The sequence below is a fragment of the Drosophila yakuba genome, chromosome 3L (assembly GCF_016746365.2).
Source record: "Drosophila yakuba strain Tai18E2 chromosome 3L, Prin_Dyak_Tai18E2_2.1, whole genome shotgun sequence".
Classification (NCBI taxonomy): domain Eukaryota; kingdom Metazoa; phylum Arthropoda; class Insecta; order Diptera; family Drosophilidae; genus Drosophila; species Drosophila yakuba.
The window spans coordinates 12,029,334-12,051,372 of record NC_052529.2 but is presented as its reverse complement, the minus strand read 5'-3'; the positions used below and the strand labels follow the sequence as shown (position 1 = coordinate 12,051,372).

Below are 22,039 nucleotides of genomic sequence, written 5' to 3'. Positions count from 1 at the left end.
CCAGATGAACACTCCAGTAAAATCCGATTCAATGAAAGTTTGCTGGGTTGTTTCAAAGTTGTATATTGCGAGACCCAATACAGCAACTATTTATAGCTTTTCCGTGAGTTTTTTGAGATCACGCGCCTCTTGCATCGACGATCTGTGTTTCTTTTTGGTGGATCCCAGCGCGCAGCTCGCTTTTTAGTCGGTTCCTAGTCATCGCCGCGTGTCAATGGACCGACTTTATCTGGGGGGCTGGGAACGGTCAAAAAGTTGGGCATTCTATGGCGCTGAAAGACAAACAGCTCGCGGCCAACGATGGCCATTAGTTAAAGGTCTGGTACAACAGTACAGCCGACGGTAGTAAATGAGAAAAATCAACAAAATCAACAGACTAGGGAACTCAATAAAAATAGTCGTAGATGGAAATGAAAATGGAGGAGACTCCGGAGGGCTGAGCATTGGCTAATGGAGAAATGTATCTGGCGGCGGTTGGACAAGTGAATCGAATGGATCGCCATGTAGTTGTCGCACCCGTGACGGATGTCTGGGCTACCTATTCCAATTTTCCTTTGGTCATTCATTAAAGGTGCCGCACGTTTTCATTAAGAATCCGCCGCGGAGGAGTACGCGGAAATGCGGGCGAACCCCTATCGGTGCGATCCTCAATCCTTTCGAGGACGAGCGCGTCCTTGCCCTAAATATTCACCGCACGGCATTGTAGCCGCTTTATGGCCAATCCTTTCTGCTTGTGTGTTTGCAAACAATTCGATTTTATGGCCGCCTAAGCGAATTTCCCCGCCTCAATTAGGCTGAGGTTGTAAACTCATAAAGCAAACACGCGAGAGTGCGAACGCCGAGCAGGCAGCCGGCAACAAAAAAAATGAGGAGGAAAAAAGGAAGAATTCGGGGCAGGCATTCCGTTTGCACAGGATATCCACGCAAATGCGCATGTCCTTTGAGCGCAATTAGCCGGCGGGAAAATCCCAGTCCATCTCGATACGCTATCGAACCCAGAGCAAACCCAGCGATCGAGTTCGTTTCCGAAGTCTTTCGTTCGCCATTCTTGGCTTTCTTGGCCCATGGGTTCGCCCCTTTCTCGTCTGTTTGCTCGAACCCAAACCCAAACCCAAACCCAAACGCAGTCCCAATCACAAACACAGACTCAAACTCAGAGCCAGAGACAGACCCAAAACCCAGACTCATTTACATATTGCTCGTTTTCTGCTGTTTTCGCTGCGCTTAAGTATGTTTGCCCGGTTCGATCTCTCCGTGTTTGCTTTGGGCCATCTCGACCATCTCAACCATCTCGACCATCTTGACCATCTTGGCCTGTTTGCCGCCTGTCCACTTTTTGCTCTTCGATGCCGCTGCAGGATTTTCGTGGAAATTTACAGCTTTAACGAGCTTCAAACTTAAAAATGGCGTGACTCGACAAACAAAAGACGTGAGAGACAAATTCAGTCCGCTTCAAAATAGGCGGTGCTACTTTGTTTCTTTTCACCATTTATGATTTTGTCTAATACTTTACTAAATACTTTATGTAATTTTCTTAGAAAACTTTGACTCTCACTTTTCTTTAACTAACTATGTACGGTAGTTTACTTATATTAGATGGATTTCTCTAAAACATTCATAGCTTATTTCATATATTCCATTAAAGAAAAGACCTTTGCGACAGTCTCATAGTCTTTGTGATTTCTATCCCAACTCGAATACACTTAAATACACTTAATACATATCAAAGCGCTAGGCTACGTCTATTTCTGTGAATAGAACTTGAACGCCATTGAAAATGAATCGCCTGTTTGTCAGAAGGGCGGGACAGCATGTAACCAGGACCCTTCTGGGTCCAAGTGCCAGTCGTCTGCCTCAAGTGACCGCCGTGCGAGACGCCAGTTGCAAGGATGAGTACTCCTTGGTAGACCACAAGTTCGATGCGATTGTGATTGGTGCCGGTGGAGCTGGAATGCGGGCTGGATTTGGGCTGGCGGAGAAGGGCTTCCAGACGGCCATTATATCGAAGCTCTTCCCCACCCGATCGCACACGGTGGCTGCCCAGGGTGGTGTTAATGCCGCCCTCTCAAATATGGACAAGGACGACTGGAAGTATCACTTCTACGATACGGTGAAGGGCTCCGATTGGCTGGGCGATCAGAATGCGATCCATTACATGTGCCGCGAGGCGGAGAAGGCGGTCTGCGAACTGGACATGTACGGAATGCCCTTCTCCCGCAAGCCCGATGGCAAGATCTACCAGCGACCCTTTGGTGGACAGACCTTGGACTACGGCAAGGGCGGCGTGGCCAGGAGGGCGTGTGCATGTGCAGATCGCACGGGTCACGCCCTCATTCACACACTGTACGGCCAAACGCTGAAGCACTCCGATTTTTGCCACTACTTTGTGGACTACTTCGTCCTGGATCTGATCATGTCGCAGGGCGCATGTGTGGGCTGCTTGGCCTGGAAACTGGATGATGGCACCTTCCATCGGTTTCTGGCCAAGAATACGGTTGTCGCCGCCGGCGGTTGTGGTCGGGTGTACTTCTCCACGACCGCCGGACACACGTGTACGGGCGATGGCAATGCTTGGGTGTCCAGACAGGAGCTGCCCCTCATGGACATGGAGTTTGTGCAGTTTCATCCCACTGGCATCTACGGCGCAGGTTGCCTCATCACCGAGGGAGTGAGGGGCGAAGGCGGTTTCTTCTTGAACTGCAAGGGAGAGCGGTTCATGGAACGCTATGCCCCAAAGGCCAAGGATCTGGCCTCCAGGGATGTGGTGGCGCGGGCTATGACCATGGAGGTTCTGGCTGGCAATGGTTGTGGTCCGCTCAAGGATCATGTGCACCTGCAACTCCATCATATCGACGCCAAGATCATCAAGCAACGATTGCCGGGCATTATGGTCACCGCAAGGATCTTTGCCAAGGTGGACGTGACCAAGGAACCAGTACCAGTGCTGCCAACGGTGCACTACAACATGGGCGGTATACCAACGGACTACAAGGGTCGTGTGGTCACCATCGATGAGAATGGCAAGGAGCAGATTGTCAAGGGGCTGTACTCCTGCGGGGAAACTTCGTGCGCCTCAGTGCACGGAGCCAATCGCTTGGGTGCCAACTCCCTGCTGGATCTGATCATCTTTGGCCGCGTCTGTGCCTTGGACATTGCCGCAAACAGCTGTCCGGGCGATAAGCCGCCCCAGGTGGAGGACAAGGCCACCGAGAAGTCGCTGGACAACTTCAAGCGCCTGCGTTGCGCCGACGGATGCATTCCCACGGCCACGCTGAGAATGGAACTGCAGCGAACGATGACCAAGCATGCGGCTGTATTCCGCGAGGGAAAGCTCCTCAAGGAGGGCCTGCTCAAAGTGGCGGAGTTGTGCAAACAGTTCAAGGACATCAAGATAACCGATCGCACGCTGGTGTGGAACACCAACCTGGTTGAAACCCTGGAGCTGCAAAATATGCTGGCCAATGCGGTGCACATCATAACAGCCATGGAGAACCGCAAGGAGTCGCGGGGATCCCATGCTCGCGAGGATTTCCAGAAGCGCGTCGATGAGCTGGACTACGGAGCACCGCTGGCCGGACAGAAGAAGAAACCAATTGAGGAGCACTGGCGCAAGCACACCATGACCTTTGCCCTGGGCAATATGGGGTGTGCCTCGATCAAATATCGTCCGGTAGTGGACACCACCCTGGACAGCTCCGTGGCACCCATTCCACCTGCTCCGCGTACTTACTGAACATTCATGGATAGTTTTGAGCCGGTTCAGTTTCACTCTCTCGCTTTCTCTGGGACTCACATGAATATACATAGAGCACCATAAAAATGTGGTTGGTTTGTATAAAAATACATGCTGAGAAGCTATGACATAATAAAACTGCATCTATAGTTGGACGAAATAATAAATAATACACAAAGTTAGGCTTTATAAGTTAACAAAGCGTACTATTTATTTCGATATTTGTAAAAATGGAACTGCAATCAGCTGGATATTTTCCTTATCTGTCGGTTGGACAATTTCTTTACCCGAATAACCAACCCAAGTCAGTTGGAATTTTTTGTTGGAAGATCTTATTAAGAAGCTGTGATATCTATCAATTAAATAGATTTCTTTTCGGAGTTTATTCGGTGCTTCTAAAAGAGGACCGTTAGAAGATAGCATCTATATTTTAAAGACGTTTTAGCTTGGTTACTTTCATTAGCCTGCGTTTAACTAAATATGCAGCAGATGTGGTTTCCTTCTCCTTGGAAAACGATTTCATCGACAAAGGATTACCTCCGGTTGACGCTAGCTTCAATGCAGTATTAGTCACATTATCCTTCCTTATAATACGCCATAAAATGTAGGGTGCTACGATGATGAACATTAGGTCCAAGGTAAGGACGGTCAACCAAAAGTGGCGCCAAAAAACATCTGAGAATTTCAGATGAATCATCACCTTCAAACCAAGTTCGACAAAGCTGCACCAAATGGAGGTCGGGTGTAGCCAAAATGGCACTCGAGCTAATTCCGAATATTCGCGCAGAAGCAAAAGATTGCGAAGGCCGTACAAGGTGTGCCGCGGGGAAAACACTCTCCGAAACTCCCCATCCAGCACGTGATATATGGCGACCGTAGTGATGGAGGAAAATCGTCCTCTTAGCCAAAAGTTCCTGGACAGATCTCCAAAAGCCAATTTCACATCGAGGCAACCCATTGAGGTGGTCGCCAGCTGGTAGAAGACCGCCTCCATATCTCTGCACTTCGGCTGAAGTGGCGAGCAGAGCAGCAGAAGCCACTCGCCAGAAAGCACCTCCGTCCAGTTGCCCGCGTCTATCCAGGTAATCCATCCACCTCCAAAGTCGGCTGTCCAAGAGCTGGTATCAGATATCCGGGATGATTGGGGACATAGGTCAATGTTATCTGGACTTTTCGGGATCATCGCGTTTGGAATCACACCAAATACCGATAGAAGAAGGATTAGCTTTGAAGTCATCGTCCCAAAGGATTTTATAATGATTGCCGTTTAGGGATTGAGTTTTTTTCGTTTGATTTGTGATATAAAATATAGATGACTGCTATGTCGCAGACTACTTATACAAAATATTTATATTTTAGTTTTATATTTGACACCATCGGCTTATGTAAGAAACTTACACTGAGACTCCATAAACAACTTCTGCATTGATCTTTATAGAAAGGATTTTATTACTAAGTGGAACTAGAGGAGTACAGTTGCCTCCACAGACCACTAACAGGTCATTAGCATGCGATGGCTATCGCTAACAGTCCATCTCCATGGCTGATGCTGTTCTCTCGAGCAGTCGAGCGACTGTTGCCGATGGCTGAGTGTAAATAATTACCCGGCACAGGGATAACTTGTAGGTTATGCGAGGAGTCCTGCTCACAGGACGATCCGATGGGAGGAGCCGTAGCTCCCCTAATGACCACAATAAATTATTTTCATTTAGGGGCATTTAGCATAGAGAAAAAGCCGAGTGGCTGGTAAAGAAATAATTTATAGCTGTTGAAAACTTAACATGTTTATTTGGCCACATATGTGTGTGAGTATGTGTGTGCGTATATATAGGTGGAAGGGGGGGGGGGGGGGGGGGGGGGGGGGGGGGGGGAAATGGGGAATTGCTGGGGTGTGTGGGTCCAATAATAATGGCGCTTGTTAAGGCTTATGAGTAAAATGCTTGTGTGCGTGTGCGGGGCAGCAAATGAAAGGCCAACAGAACGAAACTGAACAGAACAGAACAGAGCCACAGGAATACTTTGCAGGGACACCTTGCCCATCCGGCCAACGACCACTCACCCACCCAAACACTCAACCACCCAACCACCCAACGAACCCACTGGCCAAACACCAAGGACATGGCCCAACTATTTGGTATGTATTTCGTGTGCCAGTGTGGATACAATTGTTGCTATTTCATATGGTTTTGCTGCTGGGTTGCTGGGTTTCTGCCTGTTGGCTGCTGCCAGCGACAGAAAAATTACAGTTGCATACACATTTGCCTGTGTTAAATTGTCCCACAACCAATACAAAGTGACCTTTTCATTTATTTTTATGATATTCCCCCGCTCCCTGCAACATTTCCCATCTCCATTTACCATCTACCATTGACCATTTTCCCGCCCCCTCACCACATGCTGCATGAATGGCCGCCCAGTCTCTCGGCCATAAAAAATAGTTCGCTCGATTCAACTTTCCTGCGGCAACAAATGTTGGTTACTACGTTCCAAAGGAATGTATTTTTTTTTCCGGGATTTTGAATTTGTTTATTTCAGACTGGGCCTAATGGAAGGGAAATCTGTGGCCGCCCAGTTTAGTGGCACGTTGTGGTATATATCTTCTGTGTAGATGGCGCTCATTCTTATGTCATTACCTTTTAGATGGAAAATTACCATATTTTGCACAAGTTTATTGGCAACTTCCATGCAAAATCCATAATTGGCTGCTCAAAAAGTATTAAAGGTATTTATTCGCGTGGGTTGAAAACTTAAAACTGTCCTCATAACTTTGCTGATATCTATGCGACGCACAACTTTCTTTTTGCCTCTGCATTAGGGGAAAGTTTTAAAGTACTTGGCCAAAGTTATAGTTTAAATGCTTCAGCTGGAGCCCCTTAATAAATTTTAACGTTAAAGTAAGCGTTTAGACATAGGAAAAACCATAATACCTGCACTCGTTTCCAGTTTTTATTTATTATTTATTTATTTAATTTCAAAAGCAAACTTCTTGCTTCAGCTTTTGGGCTGCAAAAAGAACAAACTTTTTAAGGCATGTGGTTTATAACAAGAAATGGGTTTTGTTTACTGGTGACTTAGTTTTCTATCGATACTTTCATATTGATGTCTTGCTTAATATCAAACAATACACTGCTCAATTTTTTGTTATTACTTATTTAATATTTAAAATCTATTTTCATGCCACTGGCATAGTGACTATCCATCTTGTGGCACTCCAGACTTTTTACTCTGCTGTCTGGCTCCTTAGTTGCCCCTCGTGTTTTGACTTTTGCTCGATGCAGCGGAGTGCAAGTTGGCTGAAACTCAAAACTCTCCAAGTTGATTCTGCACTTCATCGGAAAACAAAACAAAATGTTTCAGCTCAAGCTTTTACCCAGTCACTTCAGTTGGCCAACGAGTGCAGTGCACTTTTCCCGAGGCAAGATGGAACACGAAAATTGAATGTACTACGCACTCGCAAAATAATTCGACCTCAAATGCATATGCATTTGATTGTATGTAAAGAAAAATTGAAAATAAAAATGTTTGAAGAGATTTATTACATTTCATTGGCGCAGAGAAGATGACGGAAAGAAATGTATTTCACTTCTTTACAAAAAAGAGGTTATCTGATATAAGTTATTCATACCCTTTTTTCATTAAAGTATATTTCATTTTATTATTATTTTTTTCTACTGTTTTGAATTGAGTTTTCTGGATTGAGTTGACTGGATTTGTATATATTTTTTCTCAAATCTATATATATTTTGTAATGTGGAAACATTGTGTTTTTCCGAGTGGCGCTGCACTGCTACGTAGCTCGTTATCGAGTTTGGCATTTGAAGGATTTGCCAAAGAGAAACGAGTGGGGAAGAATATATCTGTTCCGTGGCCCCAGGCGCTCCAATGGGCCATCATTTATATGTTGCTTTCGAGCCTTTGACTCAATCATCTGCTCGTTTGGAGGCAGCAGGAGCACCATAATTCCCATTAGAATTGCCCCGGGAGAAAATGGAAAACTGGAGTCAAAGGCAGCCATTATGCCAAAGACTGGGACCTACATACATACAGGTATCCGGCTGGTCAGTTTGACCACTTTGGCAGTTTGACCACTATTTTGGCCGCACTAAACTGCATTCCTGGCCGATCTATCTCCTTGTTTTGTTTCGCCTCGTTCTGGCTTTGTTTCGTTTTGTTTTGGGGCAATGGTTTTTGGGTTTGGTTTTTGGGTTGAATGTGTTTTTTCCATTTTCCATAAACACACATACGTGCGCCCAAAAAGTTTCGGCAGTATAAATTTGATTTTTTAATAAATTATACACTCTCCACTAGATGGGAAATTTATTTCTATTTCCATTTATTTACTTGCAGGTGAGTTTTCCGGCTGGAAAAGTGCCATAAATCCGGGGGGCAGGTAAGTTGCTGCAGTAGAAATGGACGACAAATTGAATTTCCATTGTGTAGCTGGGTGCTTACATATGTTTTTCCGTAAATTGATGGCCAAATGTAAAACCTATTGAGTGCCTGTTTGTGAAACAAACAAATTGGAAATTTTCTTTTTTAATCCAGCCCAAAAGCACGCTGTAGGAAAATCATTTTTCCTTCACAAGTTGCATGCAGCAAAGTATGCAGCAGAAAGTATAAGCCATCTGAGTTTGTAAGGTGACGCAAGGTGTGACGTCACGAATTCGTGTTTTGAATATTTTAATCAGCTTTCATTGGGTACCTTTATTTTGTATGAATGCAATGCTAATTAGACACTCAATGCTATGTTATAGTATAGCCACAAAAATGTTCGATGCAAAATGCATTCCTTCACAGAAAATTCCTTGCTACTTTCTATAAGCCAAATATTGTCAATATTGTCCCAGCTTATAAATGCCACATTTTTCCCGACCACAACTAGAAAGCAAAACTGAATGTCACAACTATTTCATAGCTACAAGGAATTCCTGTGCTGTCGTCATATCGACAGTCAATCAAGAATTTAATGTCGATACCAACTTGAAAGTGCTGATGGGCAGGCAGTTTCCTCGGCTCACAAGTCGAACAGGACTCGATTGGCAGGATCTCCGGGGAGAGATGACATTAAATTCGAATAGGCCTGCCCATGTGGGACTTTTCCTTTGTGTCTGACAACATTTTCCTTGGGCAAATGTTTTGGTGAGGGGTGGAGGCGGAGGATGTGGGAAAGTGGGAAAGTGGCTGGGGAAAGTGCAGATGATTGCACTCACACATCGAGTTGACACTATTGGAAATACATTGCGTTTGCCTTGCACTCGGGAGTCAAATGAGTTTTGCATAAACAAACATTGTCGACCAGTCCCTTGCCACCTGCTGCTCAGAAAACAAGTGGGAAGGCCACAGTTGACTGACTCGACCAGAAGTTGCACGGTATCATGAATGCTAAATAAAAATATATTGAGCACCGACATCAAGAATGATATATGATAGTACCAAAGCTGAAATCATTTACTATTTCTTGTATAACATTTTATTTCTTTATAAAACGTATTTAATTAAGTGTCAAGTATTAAGAGTCAAGCTGAAACCAAGTGCTCACCTTACTTTCCATTAGGAAACTCCTCAGCAGAACAATAGATCCTGCTAAATGAAAAGTACCAGGTATACAGATTATTTTGCCTGAACTTCTGGAGCAAAGAATCAGGTTGCAGATGCGAATGCATAATGAAGGGATGCTGGAAAAATGAGCAGGCCCTCGACGGCCATTCCAGATTATTTTTTGTTACCCACATTGTACTTCCTGCAGCAGAGTTTGCTTCCGTTTTTCAAATTAAAATACGTTTAGCTTGGAGTGCACGTACTCATTTATCATTTTATTATGGCAACGGCAAGGCGAAGGCAACGTAAGGAGTAGTACTACCAACTCTGCCATTTTGTTTTCTTGCGCACTTTCGAATATTACGTGCTGGCCAACGGGGCGCATGAGTAATGCGAGCACATTGCGCACACAGGACTCGATTTCAGAATTGAAGTTCGGCTGCCTTGGCTGCCTTGTCTGCCGACCTGTTTTTTGCCTTAAGTTTCCTTATTACAGCACCCATTCTGCAATGCGAATTTCGTTGAGCAGATTTCCATTAATGGTCACCCGGCTGCCTGGCTCCTTTCCTTTGTTTTCAGCTCTGTGGCAGCCAGTATGAGCAGGAAAAACTCCGCACAATGATAGCACACTGAACAATCGCCCTGAAAGTAAACACAAAAAATGGCTTTTCTTTAAATTACTTCTGGAATAACTTTAAGAGTTTACAAGGCTCTATTGCAAAGTGGTTTTGTGCAACAGACTAATTTGTTTTAAAAAGTAAAACATCCACGAAATTGCAGAATAATAACTTTAGATTACAATCTCGAAAAACGTACTATTATTTTCTGTGCAGTGGACAAGTAAATTCCGTTGCATTTTCATTTCGCTCGTCCGGCGAAGGACTCCCTTTTTTTCCCGGGACTTGGTTTGTTTCACATTTATATTCATTTGTTTTCCGTTTTATTTACCCAGCTCAACCGCAGCAACAAATACAAGCTATATGGATATGTGTGCATGTGTATTTAGGTGTGTGTATAATTTTCACAGAAAGCCGAGGGGAAAATTCTCGTATTAGAACATTTTTGGGAGCACCAGCGACGCGAAGCGAATTCATTCTCCAAGTTATCGTCGAATATTTCTGGGGTTTCCGCAAAAGTTGAAAACACAAACACGATGACCAAGTTCTGTGGGCTTCAACTAATTAATTGGGTATTTGTTCGGCTTTACTGCGCAGGGAAATGGCACCATACTTTCGGGATACTCCAGGGAGGTAGGTCCAGGATCAGGATTGAGCCACATGGTGGAGTTAGAGTTTAAATTAAATATTTTTCGCTTCGCACTGATTGCATATTCAAGATGCTGAGATGGAATAATTTATACAACAGGAGCTTATTTATTTTAAATATTTAATCAGTTATTGATTCTTGAGTATACTTTTTCTTAAGGACTGCACTTAAATAGTTAGTTTTTGTGTTTTTCTTGAACAACTCCACATAAAACTTTAAATGCGCCATGTTAGGAGATCGAACACTTTCGAGCTCACATTTCAACTCCGTAGAAAGTTGTTTTAGTAACTTCTTAAGCACCATCAAATACTGCGTGCTTGTTCATTATTTCCAACAACTTTCAAATGAGAAACTTTCCAGGGACAAAAACCGGACAGCCAGCAAAGTGTGCTCAAGATTTCGGCATCTGCCTCGGACAAGGGAAAGTATTGCTAATTGCAGTTTGTCCACAGGGGGAGAAGCAACAAGCTGCTTCTGTCCACGGTTCCGCCTCCTTTAACCCACATCCCATTCATTCTTTAGAACCACCACCTTACCCATCCACCAAGTCTTGACCACTGAAAACTTGGCCAAGTTAGCGCTGTAATGTGGGCAAAGTACTGACTGCTTTTTTGTACATTGGTTGGGTATAATATATGCGATCTGGGAATCGGAACTGCTTTTGGATCAGCCTTAAGTGGCACTTGTAAGAATCTAACTTAAATGGTTGGCCAGGAATTTAATGTGAATCGCAAGATTCTGTGAAAGGCACTTAATCTCAAGCCAGCCAGCAAGTCGCCTTGAGGTAGTCCAAATATTTAGCAAGTCAGTAGCGGGAATCTTGTAGTCGGTTCACACCATTAAAGCGCTCTAACTTGTTATCCGTCCAGTATATATTTTCCTAGGGATGTGCAGCTCGGAAAAAGTAGGAAGAGGTAGGAAAAGCGGGAAAATGGCAACAAAGAGTGCCGCTACTCGCCCGCCGGCTACCGGGGTAAAAAGAGCGCTCTTTGCCGTAAAAATGCTGTCGCTGTCCGGACTCCGGAGCGTGAAAAGTGGAAAGGTGTGGGTTGGGTGGTGTGGGGTGGTGTTGGGTGGAAAATGGGGTTGCTTACGGACTGCTGTTGCTTTGAACTTGCCGCTTCGCCCGTTCCCATAGCTTCTGCTGCTGGTTTTTGTGACATTTTCGCAGAGGGTTTTTGCATTCGTGCAACTTTTTGTGCACCGCACTGCGTTTTATGGGGGAAAACACAACAGATAGGGCGTGCGAATGGGGGGGCGTGTCAGCTGGCTGCCTTAAAGTTCGCCGTTTGCGTGCCCGTTAATTTTGTTTGCACTCGCGAGGAGTGCGAAAATTTATTCTAAGCCCTCGCCAGCTCTAATTTCTGTGGCCTGAAGTGCAGCGGTACAGTGCAACGAGCTGAACTGATTTGGCAGACAACAAAATACCTATATTTGTAGCCAGCCAAAAACAAAACATGTGCATATAATCATGTCACTTAACTACTTTTGGCCTTTCCAGACTGCGAAAGTTAGAATATACACAATGATAGCCATAAACTACTTACTTCTTTTCGGAATATAAAAGTAGGATTGTATTGCATCGTAAATTTATTTTGTTTATTCAATTGATTAAAAATATAATTTTCCGAGTTAATTATAACCCTATTAATTTTGAGATAAAGAGAGTTAATTATAAACCTATAATTTGTGTGGCATTCTCTGAAAATGTTGACCAATCCACAAGATTTCGCCACTGAACATAAGAATGTAAACTCAGTGTAAAAGTTAGGAATCGTGCGTGCAGGAAAGTTTGGCTCGTTGCGTTGAAAAGTATGCAAATTATTAGAAAAGTTTTTCACATTTTTCACTGCTCTTTCGCTGGCACTGCGTTTCTCACATTTGACAATTTCCAAATCCTCGTTTGCCCCATCTTGGGGCAACTGCTAGAAAAGAGGACCTAAGTGCGCACCAAAGTAGGCTAAATTATTAATGTTCCCCACCAGCCATTCGCCTCCTGCCTCCTGCATCCTTCCCCCAGGATACACAAGTCGGAGCAGGCTGGTCAGGCCAACAGCAGACGTCAGGTCCCGGGGCCGAGTGCCCATCACATCCTTCTGGTGTTTAGTTCTGCACTGAACAAAATTATGGCAACTGTTCAGTTAAAGGCTAAAATATTACGCCTTCAATTGGTTAATCCTTGAAAAGCGTAACTGAAAGATACTCTACAAAAACAAATGAAAAACAATTAAAGCTTTAATGCAAATAAATATATATCAAGCTGCTTTCATGTATGTATTATTTATACTTTGTTTGTTTCATTTTATTTTTATTTTATATTATATATTTTATGAAATAAAAATCTCTGCTTTAACCCTTGAAGTCGGCTTAGTGTGCCTTTCACGTTGCGACAATTTAATGCCCTGTTCTTGACATTCGGCCGGACCCGGCCTGCCCATCCGATTTAGGTGTGTCCGGACTCCTGGTCTAGAGAACCTGTGCCACCCACTTCGACCACCCACATTGACCACCCTCCGGCATCCGCATGCCCATGTGGATGGGGTGCAATTTGTCAGTTTCCCACTCGACCTCGCCCGTCCTCGGTCCTCTGTTGCGGAAATTATTATTTTGTTTAATGATTTGTGCTTAGTTTCGTAATTGAGACTGTGAAAGGGATGCTTGCGAGCAGAGGGAAGGGAGCAAGGACAGGAAAAGGACGCTGCTCTTGACCCACAATGGAAAATGGCATACCAACAGAAAAAAAAAAAGGTGAATGGAAAAGTGGAAAACTATCGGTACAAAGAGTGGCTGCTGTTGTTTTCCTTTTTGCCATTTTGTTTTGAGGACAAAACTCATTTCAGCATGAAGGGAAAGTGAAGGGAAAAGATGAAATATTCTATTTATAAATTTCGTTGGCATCGAAAATATTTTGAAAGTGTCGCTTGGGCGGAAAGTTCATTGTCAATTGATTTCGCAGCCAAGAGAATCCTTAAAACCCAAGGACCCTTCGAGCACTTCTCCATTATTTATCGAAAGTATTTTCTGTTGGCCATTTTGAGCTTGTCCTGGAATGCGTTGATTGGAATTTGGTTGGCCAACTAAATGAACAAAAATTTTCCTAAAACTGCTATTCCATAATAAATCCAATAATGTCAAATTGGTCTCTAAACTAGAGCACAGCAAATAAACTACAGCAAATACATCATAGAATGCAATTATTTTCATAATTTAATTTAACTTCATTTCTCAGGTGTCCAGCAGTTTGAATATTTTCGGTAATATTCCCAATTTACTTATTTTAAGTGGAGCATATTAGCTCACTCATTTTGGTTTTTAACATAATCACTAAAGTCAGAGGTACAATTTATTAATTATAAGTGCAGGCAACATTGATTGGAAGGGCCTGTAATTCAAATTGCTGATCATCGGTGCATTAATTTGACGCCCATTTGGTCGAATAATTCAATTAAAAATGAAATGCAGCCATAGGCAATATACAGATGCATTCAGAAACGGGCAAAAACCTTCGCTGTGGTTAAAGCTTATAAATGAAACAAAATAGTAGAAGGGAGTGACTCAATTTAATATCATACGCTACATAATTATTTTGTGTGTGTGGGCATGCGATGAAATCCATTTATCGGCGACATATTAAATGTGAAAATTCCATATTTTATGAAACAATAACCAATGCCAATGCATCTGTAACTGCGATGGCAGCTACAACAAGAAAGCGGGCAAATTAAATGTGGTTTCCAATTAAAACCGGAATGAATGTGACACACAATTGCCGGTTTCCCGGCAACTCTGAAAGGTTTTTCATCGCTCGATCTCCAAAAGCTGATGGAAAATGCCCTTTAAATCGAATGCGCAGAGAAGGAAAACAGTTCGAACAATGTATAATTATCAATTTATGTGTAATTTGCATTCGCCGTTTGGTAATTTATATCACTGAAATGTTTCCCATTTGAAATTCGCTGAATGCATTTTTGCTGCAAGTTACTTTATTTATAGCTTTAATTTATGGTTAACTTAAAAGTACTACAAATTAAATGTCAAACAAAAAGTTACAGTTTTTTCCAATACAAGACGTGTTCTAAAACTGTATAACATTTTTAGTGGTTTTTTAAACGATTACACACTTCATTAAGTAACGTAGAAAATTTTCGGAATGGTGGCCGCATTTTTCAGCATTTTGTTTACACTTTCGCTTGAATGCAGTTTCAAGAGCCATGGCCGTTCGTGTGCATTTTGCCATGAAATTGCGGAAAAGCGTGAAAATAAAAATGCATTGCATAGTTTTTGGGGCTCCCAGGCCGCCATTTTGCCCCTTTTTCCTGTTGATCTTTGCATGCAGGTTTCCGTTTCCGGAAAAACAGCGCTCGTGGTCGGCAGCCACTCAGTGAAAGCGGCAAATTAATTCAATTTCACCTGAAGCCGTATCCTCCGTGCTCCGCATTCCGGATAATAGGCGGCTATTTGGCTTTGGACTTGAATCGCCGCTCGGCTGGCTTCACTGTAATCACAAAATAGCTGGGGCTCGCAGTCAGTGCTGCCAGGTTTTTAAAGAGGCGCAAAGATTGAATCATTTTGGGAGAAAAAAATCCAATATAACAACATAAGTTATTAAGCAAAACATGTAGATTTTAATTGAAACTAATAGCAAGCGTTCCAATGTAAAGGTAGTATTTAGATTGCCTCTTGCAGTGATGTATTTTATATTATTAAACTTAAGTTTAAACAGCAAAGGATACATGTTACCTGCGGATCCTCGTACTTCCAATGTAAAATAGAAGCTGAAATTCCTGGGAAAATCCAAGTGGGCAGCAGTGGCTGCAGGATGCGAAGTGAGATATACAAGAGCAGAGCCTGGTTACTCACTTAGGCAACTTCCCCGGATCCGGCGCTTTGTCTGAGCGGAGCAAATGAAGCGGAAGAACTTCACGTGCCGCCATACAAATTGAAAATCAATGCTGTTGAGTTTCGAAGACGGCTAGCCTGCGAGCTCAGGACTCTCCAAAGGACTCTGCCCACGGGGTCCTTTCAACCCCTTGAAGCCGCTGGCCCATAAATCGCCGCTCGAGTTCGGTGAAGTGGCCATCGAGGCTTTTTCCTTCAATTGGTCGGCATATTTGCCAACAACACAGCCTGCTCGGCTGGAATGGCAGGATAATAAGAATGACTGCGGTATCGGGCGCAGCTCTACACAGACAACAACTGTGCACAATGGGCATGGGCATGATATTCGAGTGGATCCTTTGAGTGGAGCATCCTTGAGCCGGGGGAAAACTTAAGTGGCAGAAGATTTCGCAGGAATATGCTGTGCATTTCCACAAATATTCATGGAGTTCTCTCGCTTATTTACTGCCACGTGGGCGCAGCTCGCATATCACGCTTTTCCAGTTAATGAGCCAGAATAACGCACTACCCAAGATGTGCTACACTTATTTAAAACTTTAAGGACAATTTTGTATAAAGAGAAACTACTTAAGAGGAAGGACCATAAGCATTGCAGCTGATTACATAATTAAATTTCATAAATATATGGATAATTACTTAGAACATTAGTTTAAATGCTTGAGCTCATTCCACTGTGCTGCTTGACGTTTTGAGCGTTATGAATTGACTTTCCTCCATGGCTAATGAAATTTAAATTTTCACCTCCACTACCTCGCTGCAGCTCCGCACTTTCTCCTCACTTTCATTCCTGCGGCTTCTTTTTGCCCGCATTTAAGAGGCGTGCGGTGCGTGGCAATGTCTTACGTTTGCAAAGCTTTGCATAATAGTTTTCACAGGCATTGCCGCCCACAAGGAGGCGGTGGGTGGAAAATTGGGGGTGGTTGGATAATACACCACTACAAAAGGGTGTTAGGTTCTGGGCTAACTTTGGTATGCAAAGGACTCCTAAGAAATATAATAAATAAAGTTAATTTATTTATGTTACTATTATTTTTGTAGTATACATTTTAAGCCTTATTCTCAACGTTTTCACCTCGTTCGCCACTTTTTTTCTCGCAGTGCGGGAACACTTTTCTCTGGCTTCGCTATGTAAGCGGATTGAACCCTCCCTCCGGCGATCCGTACGTCCTTATTCTGTTTTCACTGTAATCATGTTGCCAATGCACGTGTGTGTGTATGTGTGTGTGTTTGTTTGTGCGAGGGGGCGAATGTTGGACGCTGCGAATGTGTGTGTGTATTTAACGTAATTCAGCTTACAGCTTCGGAGCAGGTGAGTGTTGCATAAATTTGCAAACATTTTGCAAGTCAGCATCAACTTGCCATCTGTCAGCAGTGGCGCAACTGGAAGGTCTGAGTAGATCTGCTGCAGTTGCAAGGGATACTCTACTTCACCTGAAATATCGATTTAATTGTATTTTTCTGACATCTTTCAACAACCAGTGTTAAGTTTCCCATCAATTAAAAGCTGTAGTTATAATGAAAGTAATTTAAAAACAGAAATTATGCAGTAAACGTTTGAATCAAGGTAAGCAGCAAGTGTGTTAAGAACCAAATTAAATTTACCAGGAAAAACCTTTACTGAATGGTGTAGTTAGGAACTAAAGACTCTTTTGAGTTGAGTGGTTCGAATCCCCGTGAAAAGAATTTCTGCCTTTGTCACTGGCTGCAGACATAGTAGTGCCTTTGCAGCTGTAGTCGTAGTCATCAGCATCAGCATCACCATCTTTAGCATCATCATCATCAGGAGCTGCAACGTGGGTAAAGGCAGCAAACAACGCGAATGTTGCAGGTTGCCGTAGAATTGATTTTCCCCTTTGACGGTGTGCCATGTATCTTGCTTTTGGCCAGGATTACCTTACCTCTTCCACAAAGCTCCTTCCGTGGGCAACTGCACCCACCGTGCAGTTGCATGTGCAACATCAGCGGCAGGAACAACAATGCGCTCAACTTTGCCTCCTGGCAGACATTGCAAGTCATTTTTCACGTTCCGTTTTGCTGAACACAAACAGCGAGGAACAGTGGATGGTTTTGTGATTGGAATAACATAATAATATTGTACTTACTGCAGAGAAGTGAGTAGAAATTGACTTGGTACTTTCGCTAAAGTGTTCAGGCAAAAGAAAGATACGCGAAAGTGGTGAAAAGTTTAAATTACATAAGACCTAGTTAAAGTATCTTGTACACATATATATCGATTTTATATATTTTTCGCGATGGTGTTTTCTTAATTTTTAAATATACAATTCTCCCATCATGACACCAATAATATTTTTCAATAGAATTGTATTTTTTCCACTGTTCCTCACGTGGAAACAAAGTTATGAAAACAGTCCGCCCCTTGTCAAGTCACGGGTTTTCCATAAATCCTTGTTTTTTATACGCACTACGACTTTTACTTTCTGCCGCTGGAATTTTTTCGCCCAACCAACCGCTGAACACACAAAGTTATTGAAAATATGATTTGAAATTCAATTGCCGACCGCGTGACTGCAGTCAATGAAATCGAAAATCCTTGTTAACTCGATGATGGAGTGAAGGCGAAATAAATAACAAATGTAAATGCTGCAAACAGTTTTCTTGTATCAGTCACCAGATACGGCAACGCCCCATCAATCAGTGTAACTCGAAGAAGGATTGCATCTGCTGGATGCACAGCACACAATCCTTCGAGTCCCCCCAACAATTAGGTCCTTTGAAATGTGTGTGCACGTATGCCAAATGTTTGTAGACGCCATCCCCTTCACAGGCGAAGGCCTGCTGGGCAGGATAAAGTGAGCAAATTGATGTGAAAATGCAAGTGATTCGATTTTTCATGTCCAGACAATTCGACGAGGTCCGCTCAGGACCCGCTTGATTGTCGTCCTTGACGTTGATTTGATGAATTATTGATTTGTTTGATTAATCGCCGGGTCGACTGAGTGCCCAGCAGTCTGTCTGGATTACTAGAGATGCCAAACAGGTTCTGCACAGAAGAAAAGGATTTAATGTTTTAAAATTAACTAACAAAAGTGGTTAAGGTCTTTTTGTGGCAATGTTCGCTAAAATGCTCTACCATTACAAGCTACCTAGCTAGTTATAGTGGTCATAAGAAAAGGCTTATAGGAATTCCTAAGGTTTTTACCAATATTTGTAAAATGTTCTACCATATTTCAATGCTTTTTCGCAGTGTAGTTGTCTGCAAACACGATACAAGGTCTCGCTTTAATGAGAACAAAGAGTGCTGCCCAATTGGCCGAGCAAACGAATACTTAAATCCTTTTTATTTACTTCTAAGAGATTAAAACTTCACTCGACTGTTAATGAGATTCGAGTTCTCAAGATCCTGCAGCTCCTTTGGCCCATTAAAGTTCCCAATTCCGGCAGCTGTCGTGCCCCACCAAAGATAAATGGGTACAAGCAAAAAAATGTTGAAGAAAAACCAGCGAAATGAAGGGAATGAAGAAAAATTGGAACGATGCAAAAAGTGCGGGAAATATGAAAAAACAACGGCGGCAGCAATTTGCAGCAAGGACGTACAGGACATGCCACAACAATGGCCCTGTTTGTCCGCGTGGACGTGCCGCAAGACGGGGGCAACAACGAAATGCGGAGGCGACTCCGGCGGAGGCCAAAACAAAAAGTTACCCAACGTCGGACAAGTGTCAAACGGAACGAAAGGCGTAATAAATGGGCTGAGGGGCCAGGACCACGCCCCTGAATTGTTCCATTGAAATGCTGTGAGAACGGAAGTGAACAGTAAACATTATCATACCCGGTGACATTTCTGCTTTCTTGGGAAAAAGTTGAAGAAAATAATCGCCAGTCATGGCAGGATGTTGATGGTCTTGTCAACTTACTCTTACTCTTGTTGCAAACGCAAAGCCAGACAACTGTGCAATAACAATTCAAAAAATAACTTACAAACTATAAAGTATTTAAATATCACAAATATACTCTGCTCGGCAAGGTAAAATAATGTAATAAACACCTATTTATCCTGTATCCCAATTTTACCTAACATTTTTCCTCGAGTATTTAAATTGTATTTACTTTGCACTTACCCAACTTGCAGGCAGAGCTCTTTAAAAAACCATCCATCCACATGTGACTTTGTGGTGTGGGGCAGGTGGCATGAGTAAACGAAAATGTTACAAAAAATTGAGCACAACACATTAAATGTAAATCAACATTAGCTACGACATTATGATTATGCTGATGGACAGAAACATTTGGGTAGCTACCGGAGAACATTAATCAAAATCATAAACGTGCCACCAACCAAATCGCCTCAAATAAGCATTGCTTCCACTGCGGAAACTGTGGCAACCTAATGTTCAATTTTTATTGCTCCTAACCATAACCGAAATGAATCGATTCCTTAATGTATGCCGAAGCAGGAGACAAGCAAAACAAGCAACAAGGACCTCCCACGGAACCCACGAAGGACAGTGCGATAACTCGTATGACATTTGCCACTGGATGCCTCCATGGATGATTAGGCAGGGGCAGAGGCAGAGTCAGAGTCAGGGCATACATTATGTATTCCCTCCAACTGCCAGGTCAATTGGGAGTGGGGGAATTGGGGAGGGAAAAACACCAGCCCCAAAGGTAAGTGAGCCAATTTTGCTGACTTGTCACTTCCGGTCAAATGGCTCTGAATGCCGCCTAACCAGAGGCATAAATCTCCAGGAAAATATTGTAGAGTGGGGGGTGTAGGTGTAGGTGGCATTTACCTTCGTTTGTTGCCCCACAGGGAAAATGGGTAACGTTGGCAATCTGTGAAAATTGCAAATGCCGTTGAATGCGCATAAAATTAATGAAATTAGGACGATGCCAATGAATTTCCCAGTTGTCAATAAACCACAATCACACACACATATTATTCATAACTCAGTTTGCGCAAGCTGACTAACCACATGACCACAACGATGAATAACTTGGCATATGTCTGCAGGGGATAATACTCCAACGGAAGGGGTCGATCCACTGCCTTATTCATGACAGTTTATAAATCTGTAAGTGATTCTTATGCGAATTTATCGACATTGCAGCTGACACGTTCTCGAACTCAGCCCCAAAATATTCGCCCGATTATTCGGCAACATTTGCCAAAGGGTCTTGGGTTATTTTAGATTTGGCACATGATTGGCTGAAATTTTAGATTTGGCACATGATTGCCTGAAATGTAAGCTTGTTAACATACAAAACATAATCAACAACTGGGGCAGTTTTACTCGAGTTTTCATTGCCTTATACTGAATTCTGAATTTCGAAGTCTATTAAAAGTCGAGTAAATGTGTGTTAAAAGAACTTGAATAATTACTTTCCTTATGTCGCATTAGGCAACTTAAAGAGTCTTGCAAGTCCTGTAAGTCCTGGCCTGTGACATGGACCAATTTCAAGCTTTGCTTACTATCCAAGCCGTTGAAAGCGCCTCAAAAGGCTCGACCTCGGCCATTTGCCTTCAGTTGAAAGGACTTTCGCGCTGCGTCAGCTGGCGCTGGTAACAAATGAACTCATTTGTTCTAATTTAATCTTATTACATGGAGATTTATTGCCTTGCGCATGATATGGCAACCCTTTCAGTACTGCGACCTCTAGAAGGTTCTAAACCAAAAACCCCAAACCAACCCAACCCAAAGTCCAAGTTCAGTTTAGAAGAGCAGAGGTTGAGTTTGAGTTTGAGTTTGAGTTTGGATGGTTGGCGGAGGGCAATTTAAAAAGCGATTCAAGTGAAAGTGCTCGAAAGTTAATTATGATTGATTGAGTGCCATTGAAGGCGACACGGAGGTGGGGGAATTGATTTTCGTGACTGCCACGACTCGTACATTTGACAGCCGAGTGTAATTGACAGACTAGCATTGCGCATACGCACTGTTGATCGAATTTTAAAGAGCGAGGCGTGTAAACGACTTTGCCAGCCGGTTGGCCACCAAAACTCCCAACAAAACTGCACAATTTAGTGAGTTTCACCCCATTGCCGTCACAATCAGACGGCAATAAAACGAGTTACGGTTACGGTTTTATGATTCCCATGGCATTTGACACAGGGAAATATATCTAAGTGCTAAATAATTAAAAATAGTAAATGTTTAATGAGCATTGGGAGCCATAAAAACAATTTAAAAAAAAGAACACGAACAGCAGCGGCACAAATGGAACTTCTATGACTCACTCAGAAAAATGTATGATTGTGAAATTACAAAATAGGAATTTTTAAATGTAGATAGAAATATTGCTTTCCATTCCAGCAGATGTGCCACTCTAAAATCCTTTAAAGTCAGTTCTTAAAGTTCAAGCTACATTTCGAAACGATTTATATCCGAGTGTGTAGCTGCCATTTGGACACCGGCAGTCTATCTTAGTTCCTAATGAATTGAGATGAGTGGGTTATGCTCCTGACAGGATTGCAGTTTGTTAGCTGCACCACCCATCAACTACCGCCCACCAGGCACCACCCACCAGGCACCACCCACCAGGCACCACCCACTGTGTAAATAAGAGCAACCTTGTGCCAATTGCTAGTGGGTGTAAGTGTTTGTGTGAGTGGGTGCGTGTACGACTATTTGTATTGTCCTACCAGTT

At 43.0% G+C, this 22,039-nt stretch overlaps 3 protein-coding genes across 3 annotated transcripts in view; 2 read left to right on the top strand and 1 right to left on the bottom strand.

Annotated features, from left to right (window-relative positions):
* The window catches only part of LOC6533802, a 91,308-nt gene that overhangs the window by 13,183 nt on the left and 56,086 nt on the right, over positions 1–22,039 (top strand). The window lies entirely within an intron of this gene.
* Positions 1,674–3,930, top strand: LOC6533810 (succinate dehydrogenase [ubiquinone] flavoprotein subunit, mitochondrial). The gene has a single exon (XM_002094475.3). It carries the CDS (start codon positions 1,778–1,780, stop codon positions 3,731–3,733), a length of 1,956 nt encoding a protein of 651 aa, XP_002094511.1. The 5' UTR covers positions 1,674–1,777; the 3' UTR covers positions 3,734–3,930.
* Positions 3,913–5,075, bottom strand: LOC6533809 (thioredoxin-related transmembrane protein 1). Its single transcript, XM_002094474.4, has one exon. It carries the CDS (start codon positions 4,968–4,970, stop codon positions 4,164–4,166), a length of 807 nt encoding a protein of 268 aa, XP_002094510.1. The 5' UTR covers positions 4,971–5,075; the 3' UTR covers positions 3,913–4,163.